An 18,338-nucleotide genomic window follows, 5' to 3' on the forward strand; every position below is an offset into this window, starting at 1 on the left:
ATAGTGGCGGCTCTTATCTTGCAAAGAAGAACTGACCCCAGCTGATACCAGATATATTGGAGTAATTAGTGGAATTGGAGTAATTAGTGTAACTGGGAGATACCAGCATTGAAAATGAATTGGTGTACCCGAAAATGGCCAATTATTAAGTTTTATTAATATGTATGAATATATACCCTGTTTCCCTGAATATAAGACATCCCCTGAAAATAAGACGTAGTAGAGATTTTGCTGAAGTGCGAAATATAAGGCATCCCCCGAAATTAAGACGTAGCAAAGTTTTTGTTTCGAAGCATGCCCGACAAACAGAACACAGAAAAATAAGACATCCCCTGAAAATAATAGCTCATTTTTGGGAGCAAAAATTAATATAAGACACTGTCTTATTTTCGGGGAAACACGGTAGTATAGTTTAATTACATGAAGAAAGAATATAGGACAATACCATTGCGTATGTATATGTGAATAGAAGTATTGGAGTTTAATCATAAAGAGCGTTTAAGAAGTTGCCAGCCAGTGTGCTACGCGTTTCTTGTTGTATACATGTCAGTACATAGTACACACACCTTTTTGCGTTGCTATGTTCAGAGGTATGTCATGGCGAGATGTATTTGTGCCATAGAGAGAAACAGACCTCGCCGTGACATGCCTCTGAAGATGCCAGCAATAGATTCAGGTGAAAACGTTAGGAGCAAACACAGCCCAGAAAACCCACAACTAATTCATGTCAAGCTTTGAGGCCTAGAAGCCACAGACCACCAGGAATTTGCAGAGGTTTCCAAGAGAGTTCATACCACACAAGGCAGGCTTGCGTTTAATTCCTGAAAGGGCTTAAGGCAAGGGTGTCTAACTCTGGTGCTTCAGACGTTCATGGACTACAATTCCCATCAGCCCCAGGGGACACCTCTGGCCTAGGGTATCTGCTGGTGTAGGTGTGGTTCCACAGCACCTGGCAAGGAACTGCAGTACAACATCCATATAGATTGATCGGTTTTTACAAGCCCACACACCGCATCGTTTCTGGATTATCTCATAGTTTCATATAAATGATAAGAAGATACATAAATACCTCACACACCTACTCGTTTCTCTTATAAATATTAAATGAGTCCACCCGTGAAAGCTGCTAACCAAGCTTCCCTTGAAATTATAACAAAGAGTCCATAATGCCAGGGCCCTAGAATTTCCAGTTTCTCTAGGGTCTGTAGGTTTAAGCTGCAAAGTGACACAGAAGTGGGGCCCTACATGCTTCGTAGGTTTTAACGTACAGTCATAAGCAGCTTAGACCCTACAGACCTTTAGGCCCCTCCCTTCAATACAGTTTCCCCCCCTCCGTATGGCCTACTTCTTGTTGGGTTGGTATATCTGCCTCGGGGATATTCCATTTTAGACTGCAGATGGGTAGATTGCAAAGGGGGAGGGGGGACCCCCGTACATAGAAAACTAGCATGTCAGAAAGCTAGGAGGGAATGCCAAATGAAACAAAAAGGAAGATGCCAACAGGAGCGCTCTGGAATTCTCTACCCAAGGAAATTCGTCTGTCGCTTTCTGTTGCCGACTTTGGCCAGCGGGTGAATTCTTTTGTGTTTCATTTAGCATTCCCTCAGTGATTCCCTCTCTAACCAATGCTTTTAAATGTTTTGCATGTGTTTATAACTGTTTTGTATTTACTTCATTTTTAAAAATACTCTTTTCTAATTTGTTTAAACGAACTACGTCTAAGAGGAGAGGTGATGTTAGTGGCCTTAAACATCATTTTATCGTGTACGTTTTAAATTGTTAGCCACCTTGGCGGATCTTGTCAGGGCAGGGAAGTGGGATATACCTTCTGTCAATAAAAGAAAATAAACATGCCTTCTGCATAGTTTTCTATGTGAAGGGAATGGGGGGGGGGAGGTGACAACACCAGGTGAGCCACTGGCTTGCAATCTGGTGCAACTCAAATACAGATTGAAGAAGAAGAAGAAGAAGAAGAGGAGGAGGAGGAGGAGGAGTTTGGATTTATATCCCCCCTTTCTCTCCTGCAGGAGACTCAAAGGGGCTGACAATCTCCTTGCCCTTCCCCCCTCACAACAAACACCCTGTGAGGTAGGTGGGGCTGAGAGAGCTCTGAGAAGCTGTGACTAGCCCAAGGTCACCCAGCTGGCACGTGTGGGAGTGTACAGGCTAATCTGAATTCCCCAGATAAGCCTCCACAGCTCAGGCGGCAGAGCGGAGAATCAAACCCGGTTCCTCCAGATTAGATATACGAGCTCTTAACCTCCTACGCCACAGTGGGAACGATGCTCTACCCATGGAGATCACAGGCCTCCGTGCATCAGTATATCCGGGGTTGTGGCATACTCAGTGGCTACAGGATGACTCTGGAATTCCCTTTCCCTTTTTAGTCTGACAAAAGGCCAAACTCTTGACTTTTCAACAAAAGTGTTGCAAAACCTTCAACTTGGTCAACCGCAGAACAGGAGGGAAAATGAAAAAGTTTTACTTTATTTTTTTTCTTTTGCCATCAAGTCACAGTTGCCTTATGGGAGCCCTGTCGTAAGTAGGGCTGCCAAACTCATTTGTTGTGAGGGCCAGATAGGACCTCGGTGTGACTTGGTTGGGCCAGGGCCGGGCCTCAGGGGCAGCTGACCAGCAAGCTCGCCAGCCCAGATTTGCACTGGGGGGGGGGTGGCTACTTTGACTGTCGGGCCCACAATGGGCTTGCTGGCCCAAAATTACACTGGAGGAGATTGTCAGTAGTGGGGTGGAAGTTGCCTCAGCTGGTGAGCCCACAGCAGCCTTGCCAGCCTAGATCAGCAGTGTGTGTGTGAAGGGGAGGGGGGGTACCTCGGCTGGTGAGCCTACAGTGGGACCATCAATTCAGAATGGCACCGGGGGAGGCGATCAGCACTGGAGGAAGGGGGAGTGGCTGCTTCAGCTGATGACATCACAGTAGGCTTGCCAGCCCGGATCAGCACTAGGCGGGAGGGGGCGGCTGCCTCAATTGGTGAGGTAATCAGGCCATATTGGCAGTGTGTGTGTGTGTGTGGGGGGGGGGGCTGCTGTGGGCCCGCCAATTCAGAACGGCACTGGGGCAGGTGACAGCACTGGAGAGGGACGGCTGCCTCAGCTGGCTCATGGGCCTGATAAGCCCTCTTAGGAGGAGCAGCAGTGGCGTAGGAGGCGTAGGAGGAGCAGCAGTGGCGTAGGAGGTTAAGAGCTCGTGTATCTAATCTGGAGGAACCGGGTTTGATTCCCCGCTCTGCCACCTGAGCTGTGGAGGCTTATCTGGGGAATTCAGATTAGCCTGTACACTCCCACACACGCCAGCTGGGTGACCTTGGGCTAGTCACAGCTTCTCGGAGCTCTCTCAGCCCCACCTACCTCACAGGGTGTTTGTTGTGAGGGGGGAAGGGCAAGGAGTTTGCCAGCCCCTCTGAGTCTCCTGCAGGAGAGAAAGGAGAGATATAAATCCAAGCTCTTCTTCTCTTCTTCTCTCAAAGGGCTGGATTCGGTCCCTGGGCAGCAAGTTTGATACCCTGGATGTGGGGATTTCAAGAGACTTTCAGGGTTGGTTTTGCCATTGCCTGCCTCTGGGTCACATCCCTGGTATTCCTTGGAGGTCTCCCATCCAAATACTTGCCAGGGTCGAGGCTGAAAGTGTGTGATGGGTTCGAGGTCACCCAGCAAGTTTCTATGGCCGAGTGGGAATTTGAACCCGGGTTTCCCGAATTCGACACCTTAACCACCACATCACACTGGTTATCTTTATTTATTTGTTTGTTTGAATACGCCCCAAATTTAATTACACTGGCCCTAGAGTAACAGCATATTTAGAAATATTTTTACAAAACTAGCCCAGAACTCGCACTGCAGTCCTGAACAGATTCATGCTATTCTAAGCAGGTGGACTTAAATTACAGGTGTCCAACTCGGGCGCTTCAGATGTTCATGGACTACAATTCCCATCAACCCTGCTGGCATGGCCAATGGCATGCAAGGGAGGGGAGGAAAGGAAAGGAAAGGGTTCCCAGCATCTGGACCTGCCCCACTCACCCTAGCAGAGGGAAGGGGAGGGAGTGAGGAGTGGCATGCAAGGGAGGGGAGGGGAGGCCATGCCAGCAGGGGTTGATGGGAATTGTAGTCCATGAACATCTGAAGCGCCAGAGTTGGACACCCCTGACTTCAATGGTGTAACTTTGATGGGGATGACTGTGTTGGAGCCCCCCCCCCCCCTCCACAAGCTGAAGACAGCCCACCAGCCATGTCTGGTTTGCTCACTTATTGGCTTATTTTTTTGCTGCTTATTTGCAATTGCAAAAAACTGGGGCGGGGGCTGTGAAGCATCTGGCAGGCCGCAGCGCCCAGCGGGTGGGCTGCATTTGTCTCAGTGAGGTGCAAGTGTTGCAGACCTGAAATTCAATCGAAAACATGGAATAACAGAAGCTCACACCTGCTAAAACAAGATGGCTCACCTGCGAGTGGGTTTTTTTTTGTCCTTAAAGTGTTACTTTCCCCAGAAAACAAAGTAAAACCACCAACCACAAACACACGCTTGACCGCTGACAATTCAAATAATGTAGAATGCATCAAACTCCAAACTCTGGACCAACATCCTCTCTAGAAGTCCTTCCATCACCTTTGTTCTCACCTTATTCCACTACAATGATGTCAAAATCAAGATGGACAACCCTGTTGACTGGCCACTGGCCAGAGAAAGTGCATCAGGTGTGGACAGAGACCTGCACTAGGAGTGGCCGCTCCCAGAGTATGACAGGTGGGTTCCTTCCGCAAGGCAGTATCTAGACTCAGAGAAACCATTTTCTGCCCCCCAACTCGTAGGTGATGTAACAGACCACTGACAATCTGAGCTCCAGTGGTGGCGAACCTTTGGCACCAATTGGCCATGCTGGCAGGGGCTGATGGGAATTGTAGTCCTTAACATCTGGAGTGCCAAAGGTTCGCCACCACAAGCAGACAATAGCCGACCCTAACGGACCAAGGAGCATCAGCCAACTGTGAACCAAACACCTTCAAGTTCCATTAAGAATTCTCTTTTTCCTGCCATAATAATTGAAAATGACCTCTTGAAGCAAAATGCCATTAAAGCCCTCTGCCAAATTGCCTTCTGTTGCTTTCCTTCTTCTAGTTACACTTGCTTGACTGTATACACAATATAGTTAACTTTACCCCATTCCCTGAGGTTGCAAGTATGCAAAATACACCTTGCAGTTAAGTCCCTGTAATACGTAAACAGGCAAAACACATGGGCTAGAGCCTCAAGAAAACGTTATAGGTCCGTGGTGGCGAACCTATGGCACGGGTGCCAGAGGTGGCACTCAGAGCCCTCTCTGTGGGCACGCACAAACAGAGTCGCCCCCCTCCCCACATCTAGGCTGGCCTGGGCCACTGGGCTCGATTATTAGCATTAAACCTAAGACCTAGTTTTGGGGAAGCAGTGTAGGTAACCCTGTTAAGCGCTGTTAAACCCCACTGATTTTCATGAGATGAACTAAAGCACAATACTTTACCTGGGAGTAAGCTTGGTTGCTGGCAATGGGGCTTATTTCTGAGTCATTATTCACCTGTTGGAAGAGTTGTATGGTTGCTTCAAAGCAAAGCCACCGACTACCACTAAGCTTACTCCCGAGTAACGCACGTCTCGGAGCCAACTGTTTTTTTCTAAACTAAAACCTCAGTATTCAGGTTAAATTGCCATGTTGGCACTTTGTGATAAATAAGTGGGTTTTGGGTTGCAATTTGGACACTCAGTCTCGAAAAGGTTCGCCATCTCTGTTATAGGTTGTTTTGCTTTAGCAGTCTGGGAAAACCACCCAAGCAACAGGGCACCAAGCATTCTTTCAATATATATTCTTATTAAGAAATCCATTAGATTATATACACAGTTTTTGTCTCTTTACAGTCCTCTGGGCCTGTGGAGCCTCCCCTTGATCCCCATTACAAAACCAGAAACATTGAAATTATCCATCAGAGGCGTCAGTGTGTAGCTCAGCCACCGCAGGCCACGTAATCAGCTCCCACTGATTTAGGAACCGTTACCCAAAGAATTCTGGGAACCAACCAACTTCATCCAAAGGGAATAACACAAGGAAATGAACAGGGGGGTTAAACAGGGGGCTCTTGATAATAAACGCAAACAACACATCACCTGGGACAAGAGAAACAGGTTTCATGGGAACAGTGGTCTGCCTCCTAGTCAATGCACGATCAGAATTGTGTTTTCCAGACTTTGTAGGACAAAAAAAAAGAGGAGAATACGTTACCTCGGAGGGCACCAGATGCCTACTGTTTGTGCCCGTTATCTGGTTCGCTATTGCAGGATCGCATCTGGCGAGAGTGTTCTGGCAGCTACCCAAGGGACTGGGGGTAAAGGGCATTTTGTACAGAAGTTCGCTCTGACGGGAGTCAGTAGTGAGGACCTGCTGGTAGAAGTGCGGAGGAGCAAACCCACTCCGCACGGTGTCTATGTGGTTGAAAGGTCCCGGGGTCCTGTAAAGGGTGCTTCTGGAGGCCTTGAATATATCCTTGGATCGCCTCCACTTGTAGAATTTGTAAAGGCCCACCCCGAGCACTGTGAGAAAGAAGGCCACCGAGATCAAGATCACAGCAAGGATTAAATAGAAAGTCAAGTGCTTCTTCGTTTGGGGCGCGAGGGGCATCATCGCCAGGTCTGTAAAGGTCTCCCTAGACGCCTCTGCTACCGTTACACTGAGGGTCACGGTGGCGGATAAGGCCGGTTCCCCGTTGTCTTTTATTAAGATGACCAACGTTTGCTGGCGGGAGTCTTCCGCCTGCAACGAGCGAACTGTGCTGACCTCCCCGGAGTGCAGGCCCACTGCGAAGAGGCCCGGGTCCGTGGCTTGAAGGAGCACATAGGAAAGCCAGGCGTTGTAACCGGCGTCCGCATCCCACGCCACAATCTTGGTGACCATGTAGCCGGGGCTGACCGTGGGTGAGACGGTCTCTGGAAGCAAAGAACTGCCATTTGCACGCGGGTATAAGACTTGGGGCGGATTGTCGTTTTGATCCGTGACAAATACGCTGACCGTGAGGTTAGTGGCGAGGGGCGGGGTGCCCCCGTCACGGACTTGGACCACCATCCTGAACTCCATTATATCCTCATGGTCCAGAGGCACTAAGACATAAATAGTACCGTTGTCCCGATTGATGGAGAAGTACCTGCCTGCCAGATCGCTCGAGGCCTTATTGCTGTCCAGGATGGAGTAGGAAAGGTGGGCGTTCCTGTTCAGGTCTGGGTCAGAAGCACTGACATTAAGAATCAGGCTCCCGGGTGGGTTGTTCTCTTCCACATACAGGTCGTAGGAGGGCTGCGGGAATTGGGGCGGGTTGTCGTTGATATCGGCCACTTTCACCAGCACCTGCTTTTCCTCCACGAGAGGAGGCGAACCCCCATCCCGGGCCGTGATGGTGATGTTGTACTCCGAGACAAGCTCCCTATCCAAGGGTTCTTTGGTTTGCAAGGTGTAGTAGTTTTTAAGCGAGGAGCTAAGGGCAAAGGGGATGCCGGACGGTATAAAGCAGTGGACCAGTCCGTTGTCACCGGAGTCCTGGTCGGTGACGCTCAGCAAGGCGATGACGGTCCCCGGCGCCGCATCCTCGGGTACCGGACTGTACACCGAAGTGACCGTGATTTCTGGGGTGTTGTCGTTCGCATCCAGGATCTCCACCTGCACTTTGCAGTGCGCCACGGCGGGATTGGCCCCCTTGTCTTTGGCCTGGATGTAAATCTCGTAGGCCTTGGCCTCCTCGAAATCCAGGGAGCCCTTGAGCCGCAGCTCCCCGGTGGCCGGGTCCAGGCCGAAGAGCTGGCGGACCCGAGCCGGGGTGTGGCTGCTGAAGGAGTACAGGATCTCGCCGTTGGGGCCCTCGTCCAGGTCGACGGCGCGGGGCTGGGCCACCAGGGAGCCCACGGGGGTGTCCTCGGGCAGGCGGGCGCTGTAGACGGAGCGGTTGAAGACGGGCGCGTTGTCGTTGGCGTCCAGCACGTCGACCAGCACCTGCAGGTCGGCGGAGCGCGGGGGGCTGCCGCCGTCGAGGGCGGTGAGGGTCAGGCGCAGCTGGGGCTGCCGCTCGCGGTCCAGCGCCTGGCGCAGCACCAGCTCGGCGTACTTGGTGCCGTCGCCGCGGGCCTGCACCTGCAGGGCGAAGTGGGGCTCGGCATTGCTGAGCAGGTAGGTCTGCACCGCGTTGGCCCCGACGTCGGGGTCGTGCGCGCTCTCCAGCGGGAAGCGCGCGCCCGGCGCCACCGCCTCGCTGACCTCCAGGCGCGCCTGGCGGGCGGGGAAGGCCGGCGCGTGGTCGTTCACGTCGCGCACCTCCACGGCCACGCCGAACAGCTCCAGCGGGCTCTCGGCCACCAGCTGCAGGCTCAGCACGCACGGCCACAGCGCCCCGCACAGCGCCTCCCGGTCCAGCCGCTCGCGCACCGCCAGCCGCCCGCTGCCCAGCTCCGCCGCGAACAGCCCGCGCCCGCCGGCCTCCACCAGGCGCAGGTTGCGGCCCGGCGGCGCCGGCACGGGCAGGCCCAGGTCAGCCAGCAGGTCGCCCACCGGCGAGCCCGGCGGCAGCTCCTCCGGCACGGCGTAGCGCAGCGAGGCCCTCGCCAGCCCCAGCGCCAGCCACGCCGCCGCCGCCGCCGCCAGCAGCAGCCGCCGCGCCGCCCCGCCGCTCATCGCCTCGCCCGGCCGCCGGGCAAAGTTGCGCGCGGCCCGCTACAAGTTCCCCGCCGGCCCGACCGGCCGCCGCTGCTCCTCCGGGCCGCGCCTCCCCGGCTGGCCGCTCCGCGCGCGCATGGCTCTCCGCGCCGGCCCCTCCGACCGACCCGCCGAGGCGCTCCACGCCGTCTGCCGCTCGCCCGCCGCTCGGCGCCGGCCCACTCGGCGCGCCGGCCCCCGCCGGCATCCCTGGGTCAACAGCGGCGCGTAGAGTCCCGCCCGATAACTGCAGCGGGCCGGCCGGCCGGGGGTGCGCCAGAGGGCCCGCCGGAGCCCCGGAGCGCGCCCAGCCAGGCGGGACGCGCCCTGCAACCGCGGAAGCAGCCGAGCCACGCAAGCGGGAGTCGCTATCCAAGAAGGAACAGCGCCCTGCTCCCTAGCAAGGCAGCCACGCCGCCTCTACCCCCCATCGCTTTCGAGGGTGGGGGTTGGTTGGAGGCAGCTTCCCTGTCTTGCTACCTTTCTGACTGCAGGGTGATTTGTCCCCCCCCCTCTAAATGGGACCCAACATTGGCCGATTACCAACAGCAAGCTCCTGCCCCTCTCTGGGCAAAAAGTTGCACTAGAAGTGTTCCCCCTTCAACTCCCAGAGCCTCATCTGTAATCAGCCATTCAGAACCAGAACCCAGCTCCTGTTCTGGCAGAACTCATTTGGCCCTTCATTTGCCCAGGTGCTCAAAGCACACCGGAGGTCTCCCTCAGGCAAAGAGCCCTGTGCCCAGTAAGAGAAGAAGAAGAAGAGTTTGGATTTATAGCCCCCCTTTCTCTCCTGTAAGGAGACTCAAAGGGGCTTACAATCTCCTTGCCCTTCCCCCCTCACAACAAACACCCTGTGAGGTGGGTGGGGCTGAGAGAGCTCCAAGAAGCTGTGACTAGCCCAAGGTCACCCAGCTGGCGTGTGTGGGAGTGCACAGGCTAATCTGAATTCCCCAGATAAGCCTCCACAGCTCAGGTGGCAGAGCGGGGAATCAAACCCGGTTCCTCCAGATTAGATACACGAGCTCTTAACCTCCTACGGCACTGCTGAAGGTGGAAGGCAGACAGAAGACTGGGTTGCAAAGTGAGCTGGAATCTGCCCCAAAAGGGGAACTGAGTGCAGCCTGTCCGTATTTGGGCCACACTTTCTTGCCGCCCTGGAGAACAGCCCCAGAGCTACACATGCAGGAGAGCGAGGAGCTGGAACGAAGCGCGCCACTGGAGACTGCAGCTCAGAGTGTACATTTCCTACTTTAATAAAGCCCCGTGAGTGGAAATCTGGCCCCGCCGGCCAAAGGCTGGGCTAGAACCTGTCTCACCCTGATATGCTTTTTAAAAAAAGCGGGCGGTTTTCAAGTCAGTTTTAGGTAGCCCAGTCAAGGTTGACTCAGCCCTCCATCTTTCCGAGGTTGGTAAAACAAATACCCACTTTGCTGGCAAACCACTCCATAAACAAAGTCTGCCTAGTAAACATTGTGATGTGAGTTGGGGTGCTGTGTGGTTTCCGGGCTGTATGGCCGTGTTCTAGCAGCATTCTCTCCTGACGTTTCGCCTGCATCTGTGGCTGGCATCTTCAGATCCTCTTATCAGATCCTCTGAAGATGCCAGCCACAGATGCAGGCGAAACGCCAGGGGAGAATACTGCTAGAACACGGCCATACAGCCCGGAAACCACAAAGCACCCCAGTATTCCAGCCGTGAAAGCCTTCGACAATACGTTATGATGTAACATCACCCCTTTCGCACATGCAGAATAATGCACGTTCAGTCGGCTTTCACAATAGTTTGAAAGTGGATTTTGCTATTCTGCGCAGTAAAATCCAGCTGCAAAGTGCGTTGAAAGTAGATTGAAGGTGCATTATTCTGCATGTGCGGAAAGGGCTCTGGTGCTTGCGTAAGAGACTACCTTTACCTTTTTTTTCACATGGACACCCTTCCACTGCAATCTGAAGTGGCGCAGCCCATTCTACTTCCTCCCCCTCCTCCAATTTTACCACCTCACTCCGTGGCCCACATAGACCAAGTGTAACATACTCCCCAGATGTTAAAATCCCTTTTGGCTGTGGAGTGACCACTGAGAAGTGCTCTGTTCCGCACTGGAAGCCCCAGAGGTCTTTGACATGACCTTTGACATGTGGGGAGTGGAAGGAGGAGCTGTCCTTGGCCTTTCTCCATCTGCGCTAGGGTTGCGCCTGTGCTCTGGAGGTCATCACAGAAAGTAGGAGGAAGCCAAGGAAAAGTCCCAGTGCAAGAGCAGAACACATTCTGGAGGCTTTTGATATTGCCCCAAGGCCCTGAGCACAAAGTGTCCTGTTTGCTTTAGGAAATCCTACTCTGTGCTGCAAAGGAATTCCCATGACTGTCTCCGCTTTGCCCTCTTGTGACATCTCCCCTGATTCCATTCATACTTCTCAGCTTCCTTTTGAGCATTCTTTTAAGACCTAGTACCTTTCTACACGGGCCAATCTGCAGACTGCAACCCAGTGGCCCTCCCTTGCCTTTTGTAGTCCAGTTCAGTTGTACAGTCCTGGTCACCACACCTGACCTCTGACCCTACAGTCCTTATCACACCAGCGTTCTTGAATGTTATGGAGACACTTTGCTGGCGGTGGCTGATTTTGTGCCGGCAGTGATGAATTTAGTCAGATGTCATTTCAGTGGTAGGGTTGGATAGTTTATTCATTTATGATGTCAAGTCACAGCTGACTTTCGGTGACCCTGGAGGGGTAGTTTGCCATTGCCTGCCTCTGGGTCACACCCCTGGTATTCCTTGGAGGTCTCCCATCCAAATACTTGCCAGGGTCGAGGCTGAAAGCGTGTGACGGGTTCGAGGTCACTCAGCAAGTTTCCATGGCCGAATGGGAATTCAAAACTGGGCTTCCCAGATCCTAGCCCTACACCTTAACCACTACACTACGCTGGCTAGCTTTATTTAGAATAAATAATATTTATTTATTTGAATATACCCCACATTTAATGACACTGGCCCCAGAGTAACAGCATAAACAGAAATTTCTTTACAAAACTTGCACTGCAATCCTAAGCAGATTCATACTATTCTAAACAGATGGACTTAAATGGTGTGACTTTGTTGGGGATGACTCTCCCCACCTCCTCCACAAGCTGAAGACAGCCCACCAGACTACCAGAGTAGAAATTTGAATCTGGGGCTCCTTCCGCACATGCAGAATAATGCACTTTCAAACTGCTTTCAATGCTCTTTGAAGCTGTTTAGAATAGCAAAATCCACTTGCAAACAGTTGTGAAAGTGGTTTGAAAACGCATTATTTTGCATGTGCGGAAGGGGTCTGGGTTTCCTTGTCTGAAATCTTAACCACTACCCCACGCTGGCTCTCTGTGGATAGTTTATACATTGGATATAACGGTCTTGTGTGTTCCATTCCCACCTTAGATGGCAATGTAGACTTCCAATGCAAAGAAAACCACAGTCTGCTCGGGGAGCCAAGCTGCGGAGCCCATGAGCCCATTCCACCTCAAAGGCCAGACCTGAAAGCACCCCCCCCCCCCCAGTGTCCTAGTTCCCACTGTTAGTACAGCTGCACCCATTGCCTCTGGCTGGCACCATCCAACCCCCCCCCCCCCCCCCGCGTCTCTGAAAGAGCTGCTACTCTAGATATATAGGATGAATGAATTGCTTAGCATACTTGAAGCATACATTCCAAACCACCGTGATCAATAATGCCCACAAACTGAGATTTTTCCCCCCATACTCTGTGTTATTTTGGCATAATGTGAAGACTTTGATTTGCATTAATGCGACCGTGGGAATTAAATGAATGGATCTGAAATGAAAGGGATCTGGACCTGCATTACGTGTGACATTAAAAAAGCTAAGAACACCATGCTTGGAATGTGGTAGCAGGTGCTTTATAATTTATTTGCACTGTAATTGTTTGGGAGCAGGAGGGACGGTGAAAGATTCTCATCGGCTGCGGCTACAGCACGGACCCTCGTTTTTATCGTATTTGCCCCCCCCCCCCGCCACTTCCTTCTCTCTCCTGAAGCATTAATGCTTCCAACAGATTGGTTCAAATCAATCTTCCTTTCCCGTAGGAGTTTCCAGCCATTTGGCAGAGAAGACTCAGGCATGTTTGTGATGGCCCCCACACCTCCCCTTCATGCATTTTGGTCGGGTCTCAGTGATTTGAGGAGTCCCCCACCCCCCACCCATTGACACTCACCTTCCCTCCACATTCAGACCTCGCGGAGTGCATTTAGTCCATATCAGCCTGGCTTGAAGGGTTCCTTCATCCCTTCCCCTTTTGGTCAGTTTCCAAAGTCACATTTTTTTTCCCTCCTGCATATCTGAGGAATCTTTGGCTGATTTTTACATGCTGCAAAAGCGCGCGGGGAGAGAGAAGGTGGATTCACACCCTCCGATCTGGTTTAGCTCGCTGCTGCCACTGCTCTGCATCCCCAAACATTGCTTTGCCCCTCCCCCAACATGCCTATGGAAAAGCACAAGAATAACAGAGATTGTATTGTTGAAGGCTTTCACGGCTGGAATGACTGGGGTGCTGGCTAGTAGTTTCGGGCTGTATGTGGCACGTGTTCTGGCAGCATTGACTTCCTTGACGTTTACGCCTCGCGATTTGTGGTTGAGTAAATGTCTTCAGAGTGACGTACCAATTGATAGTGCAAAGTCAAGGGGTGTCAGAACTTATATGCGGCTCCTCTCAGATGTTACATGCGAGCCTGGTTCCCATCACCCCCTGCCAGCATGATGTTGGCAGGGGATGATGGGAACTGTAGTCCATAGCATCTGGAGGGCCGCGAGTTTGACACCTGTGGTGTAGATCCTCCTATCAGATCCTCTGAAGATGCCAGCCACAGATGCAGGCGAAACGTCAGGAGAGAATGCTGCTAGAACACGGCCATACAGCCCGGAAACCACACAGCACCCCATTAACAGAGATTGCACAGGTCCCCCACACTACCTGGCACCCCCTTCCCCCTTTCCCACTGAGCTGCACTGTAATGCTACAGTGTGGCTCAAGAGGGAAAGTTGGGGGGAAACCCTAGAAAAGGAGAGAGGGTTATGGGGCAGAGCAGCGACCTGCCCTGTGCCATTTTGAAAGCAGAGCAATGGAGGGGGTGTCAATGCAGAACCCCCCACCTCTGCAGGCCCTCCAAAGATTCATTTAAGCCTGAGAAAAGCAGGTTTAATCCCCCCCCCTCTGGATTAAATGGAACAGCCCCAGGGATCAGTGGTACTCACAATGAGGAAGAAGTTCTTGCTTATTGGGGGGTGGGATGGGCTTTCTTTTTTCCATGCAAGGAAAAACTGCCACGTGGAAACAGTCTATGACTTTGTATTGTCGAAGGCTTTCATGGCCGGAATCACTAGGATGTTGTGGGTTTTCCGGGCTGTGTGGCCGTGTTCCAGTTGTATTTTCTCCTGACGTTTCACCAGCCACAGATGCAGGCGAAACGTCGGGAGAATATACTACTGGAACACGGGCCACACAACCCGGAAAACCCACAACATCCTAGTCTCTGACGTTGTTTCTACTAGGGTTCAGGCAGGGGCCTTTCTCAGATCTGCCATCTGAAACCATTAGCAGGAAATTGATGACTTTACATCATGGCAATAAAGATACCCTGCTGATTATTAAATCAAGGTTCATACTGTAGGGAAAAATACAACCAATGAGGTGGATGTTGGAAAAGAGCCACAGGTATCCACTCCTAGCACTGCCTTTCTGGGATGACGTCATCCCATGAGGAACACACCAGAGCATAAGTAATAAATCTACCCCTGAGGACCCCGCTCTGCAAGCAAACATCAAAGGATTTACAGCCATCTGGCCCCTGTCACCCATCCCTTCATAATCTTACGGCTAGACTGTTGCTGTGCACTCCACACCATCTACCCTTGAAGATGGTTCAGAAGCTGACGTGGTCCATCTCTCCACCATATTTCACTAGCCGTTGCTTCAGAAGGCTTTTAATAATTGTGCAGTCAAGTTGCAACTGATGACGACCACTTAAAGGGGTTTCAAGGCCAGACGTAAGCAGGGGTGGTTTGCCATTGTTTTTCTCCGCCTAGCAACCCTGGTCTTTTTTTGGTGATCTCCCATCCATGTATTAACTAAGCTTCCAAGCTCCAACAAGCACAGGCTAGTTTGGGCTATTCAGGCTGCTAAAAGGCATCTGACAGCTGCTAATACTTCCGGTTTTGTGCCTTCCTGTGCTCCTGTGCATACACCCTGCTTTTCCTGCCTGCTGCTCTTACAAACACATTGTTCTTGGCAGCAGTTTTAATCACTAACGGCCAGCCCAATCCAACAAGGGTGGGCATTGCAGCAGCAGCGGGGGGCAACACCACCGCACTGCAGAGGCGTAACAAGGGGGGAAAGCACCGGGTGCACCGGAGTGTTCTCCGCCCCTTCCCCGGAATGCACCTGCCACACCCCCACAGGGGCGCGTGCCCAGTGAGTCGTACACCCCCTGTCCCCTTGGAGCTACGCCTCTGCTGCGCTGCCTCCAAAGAGGCAATTGGTGGCGTGAGTGCCCAGGGAGAAGTGGAAACTTCTTTTCCCCTGGGAAGCCCATAGGTACACAAGACTTACGCCATCCCTTTTTGGTGGAGTAAGTCTGCACCACTCATAGAGGGGCTCCTGGGCCAAAAGTCCCCCCCCCCGACACATTAGTGTGGCTTCTTGCGGCACAGGAACAAGGGCATGGAGGAAAACTTCCAGCTTCCTGCTCCCCAGAGTCACACAGAGCCCTGCTGTCAAGATAAGACCCTCTGTGTTGGCGTGTGTGCCACTCTGCGTGTGTTGGTGGCATGGGTACCAGCACAGCCCCCCCACCTCTTACAATGTGATTTCAGTGCCCCCGCTTTGGATGGTAGCCTTAAAGATTTGCCTGTGCACATAATGATACTTATTTTACTGTGCTGTGTTAAAATAGTGGAAATTAAATGTACTGTAGCAGTAGTAGTTGTTGTTGTGAAGCAAGCTGCCTGGAACCAAAAAAAGAATGGAAAAAAATGTATGCATGGAATGGACAATGAGATCTGAAGTCTCCGGCAGAATCTCAGGCAAGCCAGTCCATTAGAACGCATTTCAAAGAGCCAGTAAAATAAAAAATTAATTGGAAACACAATACCTAATGAAAGTAGCCAGTGTTTTTGAAAGAGTATGAAAGCTTTGGATTTGAACAGAATCCCTCCTTGGGGCATATTTGTTCTTTTTTAAAAAAAGACTGCCTGAACAGGGTGTTAAGCTGTGCCCGTAGTTTGTTTGAGTCTTAATATGGGCACAGAGGAAATGCTGCCGCTCCATATGCCACGTGCGAAGGGATCAAGTTGCACAGAGGCTCGTCGAGACAAAGGAATCATGGAGGAGCTTCCTTTGTAATATAAACATCTGCGAGCCAGGCCCAGATCTTGCCCAGATCAGAGCTCACGGAAGACTCACATCAGAAGCAAAACGAAAATAAGAGTCCTTACGCAGCAAAACGGGAGATTGAGTTGTGAAAGTGCATCAGAGTCAACCGAAACCAAATTGGATGTTGTTGTAATTAGTATAGTTCTCAAATGCATTGTATAATAAGTACAGCAATGAGGGAAATTTCAATTTTAAAATGAGGGGAGAATCTGGATTTAAAGCCCTCCGTAATTTTCCTTGCATCGAGTGCATAAATAAATGGCACAAAACCGGCAAGCCCAAGTTCCTTCAGATTTTGTAAAACTTGAATGGGGAGGGGGGAATGTTGAAGGGTGAAATCCCCTCTTCCTCTCCTGGGCAGCCCTGGATGGAATTGTGACTGTATCAGGGTACGATGGATTTTTGACAGACTGACAGGTGTCTCCCACTCAAGGGCCCCTTCCGCACATGCAAAATAATGCGTTTTCAAGCCACTTTCACAACTGTTTGCAAGTGGATTTTGCCATTCCACAGCTTCAAAGAGCACTGAAAGCAGTTTCAAAGTGCATTATTCTGCATGTGCGGAATGAGCCAAGGATAGGAATTTGAGGTTTCTCCACTGCTGGTACAGTTCCAGATAACATACAGCAGTAACAGAATTTCCTCTGCCCCAATCTGCCATTAGTAGCCATCTCCCTCTCACGGACCAACAGGGTTTTGGCAGTTTTTAAAAATTGGCACTAGAATATTAATATTCCTTTGAAACCATATTCGTATTAATATTCCCTTGAAACCATGGGTGTTACTACGATACGCCTTTTCCCTTATATCTCTACAATGGAAGGGACTAGAGACTTGCTTGTTTATAAAAATGAAAACCTTTTTATAAAAACGGAAGCCGAGAAGCTTTAAACCTATTGGCACTGCAGTACAGTGATATAATTATATTCTAGTACTGATTTTTTTTTAAAAAAGATAAAGTCTCCCAGCAGCTTCTCTCAGGCAAAATGGTTTTCACATGGGAATTCAAACTTTCCTACCTATCCAGTAGCCATCTCAGCTTTACTGCGACTTTCCCAAAATGCCGGGGCAAAAGGTTGGAGAAAGACTGGAGAAAAGCTGGGGAATCCCGTGAAAGCCCATGAATGCCTCTTGGTGCTGTGGGGAAACGAGGAAAAAGGACACACTTCTCCAAAGGACCAAACTCAGGGTGGACAACCAGTGTGGAAGACACCAGAGAACTGTGAGTTTTTTCATGTTTGATTTGGCCCCTGGGGCAACCAGAGAGATGGCCTCCAGAACTTTAGGGGGTGGAAGCAGAGGTGGGATCCAGCAGGTTCTCACAGGTTCCCGAGAGTAGGTTACTAATTATTTGTGTGTGCCGAGAGGGGGTTACTAATTGGTGATTTTGCCACGTGATTTTTGCCTTCGTTATGCCCCTCCTCTCAGCAGTAGCGCGCAGAACTTGAAGCAGTCTAACAGGAGGTGCACCGGCGTGCGTGGCAGCCTGCGCCTGCGTGCATTCGTTTCCTGCCCAAGGACCAGCGCAGCAGCTGCGTCCTTGCCACAGCCCCGCCCAGGAATGCCCGGCCCCCGAAATGCCTGGCCACGCCCCCGTCGTGCCCCACTCAGCCCCATTGGCACTACGCCACAGTTTGAATCCCACCACCATGGGAACCTGTTACTAAAATTTTTGGATTTCACCACTGGGTGGAAGATCTGAAAGATAGAGGACTGGACATCTTATATTCCACAAACTCCCCACTTGGACTTCTGGGCTACCTGGAGGGGGTGGGTGGTAGGGGTGCCAAATTCAGTCTGGGAAACTTCTAGCAGTTTAGGAATAGAGTCCAGGGAGAATAGGTACCTCAGTAGGGTATGATGCCTCAGAGCCCACCTTCCAAAGCATCCATTTTCTCCAGGGGAACTAATCTCTGTTTTGAGATAAGTTTTGAAATAAGCTATAAATTGAGAGGAACCCCATGTCCCAATGAGAGGCTGGCATCCCTATCAACGTGTGAATCCATTATTCTCCAGAGATCAGGAACTAGTAATTTTATTTGCTGAAACAACAAAACTGACTGTATCTATTAGTACATATTTATTTCACCCTTCCTCAAAGGATTCAGGGCAGCCTACACGGACGGGCTTTCCTATTTTATGCTCATAACAACCGTGTGAGGTACGTTAGGCTTCAAAAGAGATCCACGACCACCCTGCAAGCTTCATA

At 51.3% G+C, this 18,338-nt stretch overlaps 1 protein-coding gene across 20 annotated transcripts in view; it reads right to left on the minus strand.

The window, feature by feature from the left end:
* LOC125443375 (protocadherin gamma-C5-like) overlaps positions 1-18,338 on the minus strand; it is a 373,248-nt gene that overhangs the window by 42,426 nt on the left and 312,484 nt on the right. Inside the window, exon 1 of one of the 20 annotated variants that reach the window (XM_048515413.1) lies at positions 6,267-8,887. The exons of the other annotated variants lie outside the window; for them this stretch is intronic. Within the exon in view, the coding sequence (XP_048371370.1) occupies positions 6,267-8,696 (2,430 nt within the window). The 5' untranslated portion in view covers positions 8,697-8,887. Of the gene's footprint in view, positions 1-6,266; positions 8,888-18,338 lie in introns of those variants that run through there. 20 annotated transcript variants of the gene reach the window in all.

The sequence above is a fragment of the Sphaerodactylus townsendi genome, linkage group LG14 (assembly GCF_021028975.2).
Source record: "Sphaerodactylus townsendi isolate TG3544 linkage group LG14, MPM_Stown_v2.3, whole genome shotgun sequence".
In the NCBI taxonomy this organism is placed as follows: Eukaryota; Metazoa; Chordata; class Lepidosauria; order Squamata; family Sphaerodactylidae; genus Sphaerodactylus; species Sphaerodactylus townsendi.